The sequence below is a fragment of the Alosa sapidissima genome, chromosome 22 (genome assembly GCF_018492685.1).
Source record: "Alosa sapidissima isolate fAloSap1 chromosome 22, fAloSap1.pri, whole genome shotgun sequence".
Taxonomy (NCBI): domain Eukaryota; kingdom Metazoa; phylum Chordata; class Actinopteri; order Clupeiformes; family Clupeidae; genus Alosa; species Alosa sapidissima.
Window position 1 is genome coordinate 28,366,299 of NC_055978.1, and position 14,219 is coordinate 28,380,517.

At 43.1% G+C, this 14,219-nt stretch overlaps 1 protein-coding gene across 3 annotated transcripts in view; it reads left to right on the forward strand.

Moving 5' to 3' along the window:
- tafa5a (TAFA chemokine like family member 5a) overlaps positions 1–14,219 on the forward strand; it is a 68,681-nt gene that overhangs the window by 31,930 nt on the left and 22,532 nt on the right. For all 3 annotated transcript variants that reach the window (XM_042079504.1, XM_042079502.1, XM_042079503.1), the window contains exon 2: positions 8,692–8,838. In XM_042079504.1, the coding sequence (XP_041935438.1) occupies positions 8,692–8,838 (147 nt within the window). The remainder of the gene's footprint in view (positions 1–8,691; positions 8,839–14,219) is intronic.

Consider the following 14,219-nt stretch of genomic DNA (forward strand, 5'->3'; position numbering starts at 1 on the left):
GAGAGAAAGAGGGAGGGAGAGAGAGAGAGAGGGAGAGAGGGGGAGAGAAAGAGAGAGAGAGGGAGGGAGGGAGAGAGAGAGGGAGGGAGAGAAAGAAAGAGAGGGAGGGAGAGAGAGAGAGCGAGGGAGAGAGAGGGAGGGAGAGAAAGAGAGAGCGAGGGAGAGAGAGGAAGAGAAAGATAGGGAGGGAGAGAGAGAGAGGGAGGGAGAGAGAGGGAGGGAGAGAAAGAGAGAGAGGGAGGGAGAGAGAGAGAGAGGGAGGGAGAGAAAGAGAGCGAGGGAGAGAGAGGGAGAGAAAGAGAGAGAGAGGGAGGGAGAGAAAGAGAGGGAGGGAGAGAGAGAGAGGGAAAGAGAGAGAGAGGGAGAGAGAGAGAGAGGGAGGGAGAGAAAGAGAGGGAGGGAGAGAGAGAGAGTGGGAGGGAGAGAAAGAGAGCGAGGGAGAGAGAGAGTGAGAGAAAGAGAGAGAGAGGGAGGGAGAGAGAGAGAGAGAGAGAGGGAGTGAGAGAAAGAGAGGGAGGGAGAGAGGGGGGAGGGGAAGAGAAGCATGGCTGAGATTCCCCCGGTTACCGTGGAAATACAGATAAGCTTGTTCCCTCTCTTATTCTCATAACAGGGTCTGCATCAGTGTGACGCGCGGCGAATACCAATTACATCAGGCTAGTGCTGGAGCTTCTATGGTTGAGTGCATCATTTGAACTCCGTGGCTTGTCTCAAACCTATTCATGAACTTCCCGATAATTTCCTAATACTGTTTTCCAAACACAGTAGGCAAACATACATAACAGCCCCGCATCACCGCAGTACTCCTATACACAACACATTTAATATGAAGATTGAACTTCAGTCTTGCTCAAAATGATGGGTGACCGTCATCTCCTAATAGCGGGTGCTGATAATAGTTTTGGTGTCGAAGGAAATGAATAATTGATCATTTGTGCTGAGCTGCAGTGAGTGCCTCACCTCCATTAGCGTGGATTGCTTGTCTTGGCTTAATGTCATTTACAAGCTTTATTACACATGGTATGCACATGTGCATTGGCAAAGAGGGGGAGTGAACGTCGTATTAAAAAGAGGATATTTCTTCTCGCTTGCTCACACGCTCTCTCTCGCTTACAAAAATATGTAATCACTTCAGACAAATCCGCTAACACTGTGGTGAAATAAAGCCAAACAATGGCATTGTAGTTATGCAGAAGACAGCATCCATCAGAGCATATTGAAGAGAAGGTGACAGGTCCTGAATAACAACCACACTTAAAGTGGCATTGAAATCATAGGCAAGGCGCTGTGTCACCTTCAGTCTGACAACCTCAGTGTATTAGTTTTGCTCTGGTTGGGTGTTTTGAAGATGGTTCATCCATCCCATCACCAGCATGTGTTTATTTGGGAGCAGGCTGTCACAACCCAGGGCTCAGACTGACACATGTATTTTGCTATGCAGCTTAGATGAATTTAGTGTCATGATTGAGAGCGCTTGACAGTGACATTCCAAATATGATGGTATGCCCAATTTTGTATGTAAATGCTGTAGGTACAGTGTGCTGTGTACACACTGAATTGGAATGCTACTTTATTAGAACTATATTTATATATTGGCATTCCGAATCATTCCAAACATTCTAAGAAGTTGCTAGCTTGGTGTTTGAATGTGAGTACTTATTATCTTTAAAGTGGAATTTGAGGGAAGCATTTTTTAGATTAACAACACATTGTGGCTTGAAAACTATACAAAAACTTGATGAAATTGCATTCCCTATATTTTCTAAACATATGGCCTTGTCCAGTCGTCCCCGTGCTATAGCCTGACGATTTCTCTACATGTTTATCTGTGCAAGTTGGCGTGTGAGAGGGAAGCATGAAGCGAGTGCTCTTATCAGGTTTCTTTCACAAACAGGCAGCGCTTTGGAGGAGATGAACTGATGGTCTCTCTCCCTCCCTCTCCCTCTCCATGTCAGCATCTATGGCCTTGAAGAACTCTCTCAACAGAAAAGCAGCATCACTGAGAGGATGATTGTCTGACATCCAAAAGACAGCTCCTGTGGATGTTAACATCCACTTTTTGAGGAGCTAATTTTTTTACCGAGACAGGGTTGAATATGTCTCATTCACGTCTCATTACAGCCGCTTTTACTCTTGAACAGAGCATAATTAACCAAAGGAAAGGAAAAAAAAATGTCAGTTTCATTTTGTTGCATGATGCGCTTGAAGAAATATCACTGTTGAGCATCCTCAGCTCATTCCTGCCATTTTTTTTACAGTTTGTATGTGTGTTTTTTCTTTCCTCAAAGGCAGGTTATAGCCCGCATTGTAATTATGTCCCGTGTAAACTCATAAATCTCAGCGTCAACACTGCCACTTTGGCAATCCTTATGCATATTCATGAAGGCCTAAATATTCATGAGCAAATGTCTGACCAAACTCTGTCGGAGCCATAATTGTGAAATATAACCAGCAGCTTTTTCCTGCTGCCACTGTTTGCCTTTACGCTTCTGAAAGTCTGTCGCTCTCTGGATGTCATAAGATACCCTAGCAGGTGGGGGATGAGACACTGATTGTCTGACATGGGAGTAGATGACTGACCAAGAGGTTAAGAGAGTGGGACAAATCCAAACTCAGGTGTGTCCTGTAAAACGCCAGTAGCCACATGGCAGAGGGGAGACCCCTGTTGGAGAGCTTGTACAAGTAGCCTCGCATGACCAGCATATCACAGCACAACCTCTCAAATGATCAGTGGGCTTAGATGGTTAAGGGTAAGTGCTCTATAAAAGCCCTTTTAAAAATATTACTCCCCTCATTATACAAACAGCCCTCCGTTATTTATTTATTTGCTTGGTTATTTCGAGGGAAACAGATAACAGAACAGGGATAATAGCTTTGCAGACTCGCCAATGATGTCACTGAAACGTATGTCAGATGAGTTGTGTCCAGTAGCCTATGTGATGCGTTATTTTGATAATTAAGGAAGCTTTCTGGTGGTGGATGAGTGACCTGCTGATGACCTCTCAGTCCAATGGTGTAGGGCTACAGACATAAACTGGGCATCTTATTGTTTATTAAGTGTGTGACATTCAATTTGCAGCACATTTTTCCAGATAATAGATAGGAAAGGAAAGGTCAGTGGGCAGTGTCTTTCAGATTCTACTGGACTTTTTTCACTGAATTTTTCACTTGATTTCCCCAGTCCAATTATTTGATTGCCACAGATTGTGTTTACTTCTTACAACTACTTACAGCTTGTTTTGTTACACATTTCATAATTGCATGCCTCAACAGCCCGTTGGCTCGGTTCCTTTCAAAGGCAATTTCATGGTGTTTTGTCAAATTTCCTGCTTGCTTATGTTGTGTTGAAGGAGACCTTTTCTAACGGTGTATTGTTAAGTTCCATTATGTTGTCCGCTGCAGCTGAATGTTGAACACCAGAAACTTAGCGAGCCTATGAAATGCATCTTTTGTGTTAGTGGTGTTGTTGTTGTTGTTTAATAAAATGGGGAACATGTAGCTGATTGAAGGTTGAGGGCTAAGAGGAAGAGCAGCAGCAAGGAGAGAGTTGAGAGGAGGAGAGAGAGAGTGGGGCCGCCTAAAGGAGGATGTGAGAGTCTTTATCATACAGCTGAGGCTGAGGGTGCAGGCCAGCTGAATGAGAGGGAGATTAAAGACAGACCGTTTCGAGGCGGCATTCAATCACTGCAGTCCGGGACTCTTCCCCCAGCATGCTGATGAGGCCCAATGAATGGACTCATGGACTCCCACTCCCACACTGCTCGGCCAAGGGTGATTATTGCTTATATGCCACAGATAAATTGCCCTACCTCTGGGCGTCCGGGCCTGGCCTTCTACTTCTACGGGCCAGCCGTGGGGGTGAGAAATGGGCCGGGGTTTCACACGCGGCGTTTCACACGCGGCGTTTAAGGTGCAGAGACAGCATGGCCCATTTGCGCATCCTCTGGGGCTGCAAACACACTTAATTACAGAACAGCAGCATGTATGAATGTGTGCAGTGACAGGACTGCAGGGAGAAGGGGACTGGAGGAGAGCATTTGTTGTTCCCATCCCCCACTCCACGTCCAACATTCTTGTTTGTGTAGTTATTCTTGAGATAAGTACTGCGCTGTTTTTAGTCAATGCTCTATAAGCAGTGGTTAATTGCCATTACAGATAAGTCTGATTTCTTTCTGTTTCACTTTAGCCATTTGCGTAGGCTTCCTTTTAAGCCTGTGTTTATGACATGCCATCAGCATCTTTAAAAAGCAGAGAGCATGACTACACCGTGGTGACCCTGCAACCAGAACACTGAAGCAAAGCTGTCAGTGGTGCAGTAACTCTGTGGCCCCAATTAAGTGTGTTGGCATTAATACTTGTGTGTGTGTAAATGTGTTTATGCATGCGCCTGAGTCTGTATATGTGTGTACTTGTTTGTGTGTTTGTTTGTGTGTGTGTTCGTGTGTGTCATTTTGTGTGTGAGTTCGCAGTGGGAAAAAGGGACATTCAGGGAAAATCAAATCACCTCTTGGAAGCGTTCCAGTGGCCACTGAAGCACACAGAACAACTGACTTTGCCTGAAATGGATTGGATAGACAGCACTTTCACTCCATGTGACGAGAGCGGCTGTAACGAGAGTTGTCTGCAGAACTTTTCTGAATTCTGGCAGCTTTGACAGAGCTGTAATGTTGGTGCGCGCGGCTGTAAACGCCGGCTCTGAAGCCTGTTGTGTGATAAACTGCACTTTAAATCCAGCTGAATCAGTGATGGGGAAAATGCTCACGCCACTGTAAGTTGAGGTTTCCTTGGCGCCGGCCCAACATCCATATCCTAGCCCCTGTGAGCTGCATTCGTCACTGACATGCTGTACTGTATGGGCAGCAGATGTGCGCTTTCCTGCTGGCAGGGCGCTGGCAGTGAAATTGGAGTCGGCGCGCGGCTGCCGGCGGTCGGCCGCTATCAGAGCCGGGGATGTGCTGTGCTGAGAAGCTGTGCTGGCGCTCGCGTGGCCTGATTAGGCTTGTTAAAGGCATCATTTAAAGCTACCCGACCAGGCCAGAGGCGAGGCAATGGCAGAAAGGTTCCACTAATTCAGCGTTCCTATCCAAATTGTAGTTTGGGCGCGCAGCTTGCTGTTTGGCTTTTTCTCGGAACATCTGTATATTGATTTAGCCGCTCTCAGAAGGCTCCAGCACATGGCTGGCATTCCACTAATGTGATTCAGGGCTTTGCAGTGCTGTGCATGGAGGTGATTGTTAGGACACACAAACCACTGCAAACATATTTTGTACCAGTGATATTATTATTAGGCCGATTGGTGAGACTGCGGAGAATATTTTTGGCAAGGGTTGGTGTGTGTGTGTGTTGCCAGTGAGGACAGAGGATAGAAGTCACAGGGGCCTTGAACGACCAAACATCCATTGTCATATCCTTCCTCATGTACTCTGCTCTAGTGAACCACGGGGACTAGTATCACTAGCACTGTGTCATAATTGACTCTCTCATCTGTTAGTTCAGTTGCATGTCAATTATCCTCATTGCTAATGTTTTAATACATAGCTAGAGTATTTTGATAGCGCTTTTGAAAGAGGCAGTCTGACCTCTAGCCATCTCTGGAAAGAGCCTCTGAGCTGCATATCATATGTAGAGATGATATGAATCCCAAGTCACAGGCTCGTGGTCTATCTGCTGTAAAGTGCAGTTGTTATTTTGTAGCTGAAGGCTGTGAGAAGTAGAAGAACTCTCAGAAGGAAGATGTGTTTGCTAAATTGGGCACCCTGCTCATGTAACCACAAAGACTCATCGCTTCTTTACGTGTATTTCCACACACAGAAAAGAAAATGACTTACATGTTTAATGGCATTTATGTTTCTAATGAGTGGACAGTCTCGGGCAGGCTTTGCAATTACAGCCCCTGCTGCTGTTCTATAAGTGATTTCCTGCGGCTCAGCTTTTCAAAAAATGTGTCAGGGAAAGTGCAAAGCACTCAAGTTATAAATAGTGAAGCCTGAGATTCAGCAAGTTTGTACCATTAACATGGAGGTTGCATGTATCTGTGTGCATAGGTCAAAAATGAGATAAGTGTGTTGGCACTGACGCCTTGAGGATCACAGATCTGTGAAGAGCTAAATTGGGCAGGTTTCCAAATAAATTGTGTGTTTTCTTGGTGCTTGTATGTTGAACATTTGTCAAATTACTTTAATGGAAGGAAAAGTCAACGCTATGTGTCTTGGAAAATACAGAATATGTGAGAATGTATGTATTTATATTCCCCCTGGAGCATGGGTAATTTCCTAGTCTGTAGTGATATTGACGGCAGTATATTAGTTCCACAACTGTCCTTGACAGGGGAAAACCATAATGGAACATAATGGGTTTGTTGATTTAAAAGAATCAATGAAAGGGTATCATCAAGCATCTTGCCGACATGGCGTGTCAACGATAATAGTCTATAGAGCTTTACACACAGAGCACAAATCTGAGATCATATTGTGGTCATCTAATGTAAATGATCTAAAGGCCCAAACATTATTTCAGTAGGTTCTATAGTAACTGACTTTGCAATGTAAATTTCAGATTCATTATATGTAGTATAATAATATAGTATGCATTGTACTCAGGGCACAACAAAGGAAGACATGCAGTGAGATGCAGTGATCTATCATAAGCGGTTTCTATATAGGCATACAGACAGCCTTGCTTTGCTGTTAATAAATTGTCTGGATCCATCACCGATGGAAAGGGGTGATGACAGCAGAGGAGATTGCAGCTAATAACAGCAGGAGTCCTTCAGAAGGTACCCCATTGCTCTGGGTATATTACGGAGGCACAACTCCAAAGCCACGCAAGATGTTATGTAAGAAAGAAGAGTGAACATATTTTCAGTGGCACACAGGGAAAATATTCAAAGAGAGCTGACAGACAAAACTCAGTCTGCATTCACTGCAAAAGGGTGTTGGAGAGGAACGAATCCTCTCCCTTGATGCAGTACACACATGACAAGCCATTATCTAGCAACCTGAAAGAAAAACAGGGAGAAGGAGGACAAAGTTAAATGAAAAAAGAAGATGATGATGATGAAGAAGAAAGAAAGAGAGAGTGAGAGAGAGAAAGAGAAGAAAGGCGTGCAGTAGCTCTCCGATCTGTTTCAGTCAGAGGCTCCTGCTGGGAGTGACATGCGGGATTAAAAGCCCTTCATCACGCAGAGCAAACGCAGCCAACATCACAACAACACATCACTCCATCGCCACACATTTGCATCCATTTAAAAGTGTTCTCAGTAATGATAAGGCTGATAAGTGCTGCCTGGCTCTGGGAGGGAGAGAGAGAGAGATAGAGAGAGAGAGAGAGAGAGAGAGAGGGAGGGAGATGGGGGTGACTGTGTGTGAGAGTTAGAGGGAGAGATAGGGATGGGTTTGACAAACAAACATTGTGTAGGTGTATGTGTCTGTGTGGGTGGGTGAGTTTTTCTTTGTTAAAATCTCTCTCTCTCTCTCTCTCTCTCTCTCTCTCTCTCTCTCTCTCTCTCTCTCTCTCTGTTTGTGTGTGTGTGTGTGTGTGTGTGTGTGTGTGTGTGTGTGTGTGTGTGTGTGACAGAGAGTAAAAGAGTCTATGTTTAGCCATAAGATGACTTTGTTCATCATTGCTCACAGATCCATGCCGAAATTGATTGGATATTTCAGAGTGAGAAATAAACAAACATCACATTTGTTTCCTTATGGTTTCAGGCTACGAACCAAACATGACATTGACTTTTTCCGAGCTCACGGAAAATCACTTCATCAGACTTGACGTTCATGTTCATTGAGCATTTGACTTAAAAAAGGTCCAGAGGTGCAAATGTCTCTCATTTAGAAAGAAACAAAGCTCACTGTACATATGCAAAGCTATACAACGTGCATGTCATCCTTCTATCCCTGTGTAAAAGGTGAAAATACAGGCATTATAGACAGAAAAGAGTGGAGATTCATCTGCCCTGGCTGTTGTTTAAGCATCCTTCAGGCTATGAACAAATGCTGCTCAAAGATGAATGGCCTAAATTAGTCATTCAGATTTGCATGACTGGGGAAACGGCACCAGTCTAGTATTTAGGGATGTAGAAGACCATTACATCAATGTGCAAATACATAAATATGTTTAAGGTTTTGCTGTTTCTGTCCAATTGTATGGCACTCCCAGTGTGATTTCCTATTACCCTGCAGGTGACGTGCGACTTGTGACGTGCGAGTTAATTAACTTTGTGAAACCTTTACCCTGTGACTGTGGGCCAGATTAAATCAACACTTTGACCTGGCTGCCAATCAAAATAACCTGCACTCGCATGGAAAGCAAGATCCCTGTGGACTTGACCTAGGGTCACTCTGACGGCCACAGGTTAATTTGTGAGCAGCAGAGGGTTGGGGGCTATAAGTGCTCTAATTGAATTCCCAGGATGCTGCTTTGATTTCACTGTTCATTTGTGTTAATGTACTTCACTAATAAACAGTAAACAGGCTGCAGAGGGTTGTGAAGTCCTTCCCAAGCCCAGTTCAGACCACAAGACCACAGCTTTCTTCCAAAACATGATCAATTTTGGGCAAATACAATGCAAGAGTGGACAGGAATGTGACTGTATTTGTTTCCGAGCTGTGTGAGAGTGTGCTGCTTTTTAGGCATACAGTATCTGGTGTCTCTGCCTGATGTGTGTTTCTGTCTGCTCTTGTGCGTTTACAGGTCAGCTGGCGGCTGGCACCTGTGAGATTGTCACCTTTGACAAAGACAGTCTGCCACGGAGGACCATCGCAAGGCAGACCGCAAGGTGTGCCTGCAAGAAAGGGCAGATCGCTGGGACCACGAGAGCCAGGCCGGCATGTGTGGACGGTAAGATGGCTCTCTCTCGCTCTCTCTCTCTCTCTCTCTCTCTCTCTCTCTCTCTCTCTCTCTCTCTCTCTCTCTCTCTCTCTCTCTCTCTCTCTCTCGCTCTCGCTCGCTCTCTCGCACTGGTGCCAGGTCACGTGACCACTGGTCACTGCGTGACTGACTCCCTCTGTGAGGTTCCGGCTCCGCCCTGGCCATCTACTGAGCAGCAGGCTTTTGAAGCCAGAGCTTACACTGTGACATCAGCTACAAAAACCACAGGACATATCGGGGGCCCCTGAAAGCCTCCTAATACATGTTGCCTTGGATAATGTTTTTTTTTAGTGATTTTATTTCTTCATTTGTTTTTGCATTATGATCCTCTGAGACCATAGCATATTACCCATGTCTGCATATTACAGTTTGTTGTTATTTTTATTGATTTGTTTTTGTACTGTCATCCGTTGAGGCCTTAGCACACAACCCATGCCAGCAAATTAAGGTCTGTAGTTAGTTTTATAAGAAGCTGTTAGACGTTCCTATCTGCATGGTTCTGACGCATGGTGTCTAGTCAAGTTTGCGATGCGCTGCTTGTTGTTGCGGCCTGGTGGGAGAGAGAGGACCTGTCACCACGGCGACGCAATGTTGTCTTTTCAGTCTGCTCCTCCACCTGGCCCTCAGTGCTGGCGCGACGCGTCGTCCCCGAGTTTGATATTTGTGTCACACAATGCTCCGAGCTCCAGCTCCTCACAGGCTCACACACGGGCCAGGACTATTTGTTCCAGAAATAAAAGCACAGAAGCGGGACACAGTCCACTGGAGGGGAGTGTGGAATAGAGTGAGAGATGGGGGAATGGGAGGAAGGGGAGCGAGAGAGAGAGAGAGAAATGAGATTTCAATCATTTTAATCTCAAGGTCTTGGAACTGGTGTAATATCCCCATGCCCCAGCTGATACAGTCTTTGTCCTTCATTCTTCACTGGAAACTCCAGGAGGTCAGCTCTTAAGTAGGATAATCTATAGCTGCATCGCAACAACCTCTCTACAAGAATACGTATTACATGCATTTTACTCTGTATACATATATATTTTTCTTTCAAAATATCTATGCATAGCAAAATCTTAAATGTAAAAAATTAAACATTTTGGATTGGCTTCCTAGATTTCTGTTAATTCTGAATTGTTCAAAGAGTGCTGTGGTCTTTAATAATTCCTGACTTTTGAATGCCTTCACCAGCCCCCTCTAAGAAAATGATGAATGAATAATTCAAAATGTCCCTAATCCAAGAGAGTGTAGTGTTAGCATTGTTGTGCCTCTTACTGCATAAACGCTGCCTCGCTTTATCAGTCATTTCATGGTCTCTGGCCCTCGCTGCAGCCAGAACAATGTGTCAGGCTGCTGATATTGATTTCTATTAAGAGTGGAGAGAAAGAGAGAGGAGGGCCGCTTTTGTCAGGTAATCTTAAGCAGCGAAACGACTTGACTGATTAGGAGCACTTGTGGAAGTAAGTGCTGGATGAAATGATATCTCCTCAGGAGGTCCACATATACAGAGGTGGAGTGTGTTTGTTTGCCTCCCTGGTGTCTGCTGCAGACACTGATTAAAACCCAAATAATAGCTGATGCTAGGCGTTGGCGGTGACTAACAGCACAAGGGGCGTGAGATTGGATCTCTGCATGGCATCTGTTCCTTGATAGTTCAAAGAAAAATGTGGGGGGTGAAAAAAGTCTTCAGATAGTCTCAGATATCTATGCAGTGGTTGTCTGGTGGCAATCTGCGATCAGTGCACTATGCACACGGAGAGCCGTGTCAAATGTTCAGGAATGTGGTACGTTTCAGCTCTGTTACGATGAAATGCCTCGGCCGCAAAACTGTCCCTTGCAACCTGTGTCATCATGCACATACATAAAGAAAAGGAGACAGGTGCGGTGAGTTTGTGGAGGGGAGAGATGGCATTGGTCATGAAGGGAAAAGGGCATACTGGCGTTGGCCAGGTAGTCTTGAAGGTCACTGTAACCCTGACGCTGGGTTCTTTGTGTAAGATGAATTAAAGTGAATCCCGTAAATATAAAAGGCCCTGCAGTTTCATATGCCTGTCACATCACTACAACCCTCTCACGTTTGCTGTACCTGCTCTAATTTCCAGATAGCATGTCAAGGCCAGATCAGCGCAAGTATCATGGGAATTCAGTCTGACATGAAAGGAACTGAAAGGAAGAACAAATAAGCAGTTAAGTCGTTATTTGAAAAGGTCAGATTAGTTCGAAGTTTAGTTCAACAATGAAAGTTTTAGTTCAATGGCTATACTGTAGCTTTTTGTGTAGGCTTTTCAAGCTGAGACTCTGTGCTCTCAAAAGCTCCCTTTCACTGAGGCTGGAGAGCACTTTACCCTCTGCATGTTTTCTATTGACATGCTGACACTGTTTCCATCTCCCAGGAACAATGTAAGGGAAATACTGGAGAAATGTCGAGCCATCACAGCCAACTTTTCACTTTAGCTGAAGTCTCGACTAAGCGTCAGTGCATTGGCGGCGAATACGCTTCTGAACTTAATGCAATGCTATTTCTATAGGGAGTTCTTATCAAAGTAGTTTTCGGTTGCTTTACAAAAATGGTGGTGTTTTTTTTTTTTTCCCCTCTTCAGCGTGACAGGCAGAAATGATATGAAAAAGAGTCTGCATCCCCTGCAGGGCTGCATTCTGACATGTGACATGGGAATTAGCATAGAAATAAAGAGTGTGGCGGACCAGCTTCCTCTTAAGACAGAGGCTTGCCATCTATTAACATTTGTTTTGTTGTGGGTGATTTTTTTCCCCTCACTTATTTTCTTATTTCCTGGAGAATCTAAAGTAGGGATAGAAAAGCGTTTTTCATGAAACAATTCTGATTTTTGCATTTTGCAATGCAAATGCACCAGCATGTGGATACATTTACATGTAGATATACTGTAAGGAGTGCATTTAATCAAAACAGAATGAGATTTATGTTCGGTCGCACATGCACAGTCCCAAATTATAGAAGTAAATTGGGCATGCAGCACTGGTCTGGGCTTCTGTTTGCAGAGACATTACTCACAATCCCTCCAATAATGAGATGCTATGTCTTCCTTATGCGCTGAGAAGTGGGGAAATAGGCCTCAAACTGCAAGCACTCGTTTTAGTTCTAGGCCAAGAACATGCTATAGCAGTAGAAGTAAAAACGAACACTACCAGGCTTACTGAATGGTCTCTCCTCACTAATAAATGGTGTTAACGTTGCAGATGGTGTACCCCACCCCACAGCTTGCTATATTACCATAAATCTGGAAATAAAATGATGAAGTGCTTGCCGGGTGTTTGTTTGGGTTCTCATCTGTTGATTATATCAATGATTATTGATGTCCTATTAGTCTAATCCTCTGTCTGTTTTCTTTCTAATTAATCAATAATGAGCGGTGCTTTGAAGCTCTCAGAGCTGGAGAGGAGAACTTGCAGCTGCTACTTGTCCATACTCTTTCCATAAGCATGCTCAATTGCATTGACTATTTATCATTGATATATTGATTGATATTGTTGAGGCATTAATAATTGATCTTGTAGAAATAACAAGTTGCAGTCCAAATGCCACACATTCCCTGAAAGTGAGGGTGTGCACTGCAGGCTGTTTCTCTCTAATAGCTCAGGGCAGAAAGGGCAGGTTTGACTGGGTACTATTATGAGGAATAAAACATTAGAAATTAGTGAACATTTTCACAGCATCAGGCAAAGTGCAGTGTATGAGGCATTAATAAACAATTAGTCCAAACCTTTGCTAAATGGAGTATTCTTGTTACACTGATGAGGATACATGAAGAGTCAAGTATTGGATAGAGACCCTGAACTGGCCCATCCTGTGAATACTGTGAATCCATTTTCATATTTTTTAAAATTGATATTGCTGGGGAACACTGCCTTAACATGATGCATTTAGAAACATGTCTTACATTATTTAAGGCGCAGATGTTTTGCTCTGAAGAAGTACAATGCATCAAATTACCTTTTCTCTCTAGATATTTTTTATTCTTGTGTTTTATGTGCATATTTTAAAATATTTTGTAAAATTTGCATATCATGTCTTGTATGGTGGGGCAAGAAGGACTCTTCATGTATGGAAATATAACACTTTATCCATTTTACTCAACATCCATAAAGCATTAGAAACACTTTTATAAATGTTTCTCAAGTATTCATAATATCCTAAACCGTTGAAGTCTATGTAACTATTTAGTAGATATGACTACAGTCAAATAGTGTTCTGACATAGGCCTACTCAACTATCATTATGGCATATGTGCCTCTATAAAGAAACACATTCTGACATCAGGACCAAGATGATCAAGAGGGTACTATGTGAAGCTTTATAACCCACTCTGCTGTACAGACCTACAGTATACTATAACATAGAGCTGGGCGATATATCGATATAAAAGATATATTGATATATTTTAAAATGCAATATGGAATTAGACCATATCGCATATATCGATATAGTTCATATTTGCGCCCTGATCCTTGCTCCACGCAAGCCGCTGACCGGAGCTCTCTGCACTGCTGTGAAACTGCACGCTACTTTTCTCATATAAATATATTTATTTCAGAAAAAGATTGGCCTATTTTATTTTATAGGCTATTTTTATTTAAGATATTTTTTTTTATTTAAAATGTGCACCTTACGGAGCTTTGATTTCAAAAAAGGCACTCCAGTTTTATGTTTAGATTTTATTGTTATTTGAGTAGTGAGTTTTCAATAAAACTACTTATATTTGACTAACCATTTCATTTTACAGCTCTAACTTTGCGGAAAAAATATTGGGATATATATCGTATATCGATATTCAACCTAAATATATCGGGATATATCCATGTCCATATGGCCCAGCCATACTATAACATCATAGCATATTTCAAGTGCAGTGATTACCATGTATAAATAATTATAATGAACTTTGTCAATCATTATGTGGCCTTATGAATACAAACCAATTGTATAACCACATGTGTTTACAATGTTTTGTGAATACTGGATTTAAGTAGCTTGAGGAATTTAACATCTTTTCCATAACAAAAAATATAATTATTTATACACAGTTTAGCTTGAGAGTGATTATAATGAATATTGTGTAAACCTTTTATGAAAGCATTTAATTTGCGTATGGATAGGATAAAAATGGTAGAAATTCCGATATAGTTTTGAAATGCAATGGGTAGAAACATCATTGTTCTGTCTTCGGTTTCTATTTCTCCTTGTTACTGCCTGCTCAAAATATGCCCCAAAGGTTAACAATCTCAGAACATTACCTTCAACACCTAGCATGCAGTCCAGGGACACCTCCCTCTCACTATGCCCTCTCTGTTCTCTGCTCTCTCTCTCTCTCTCTCCCTCTCTC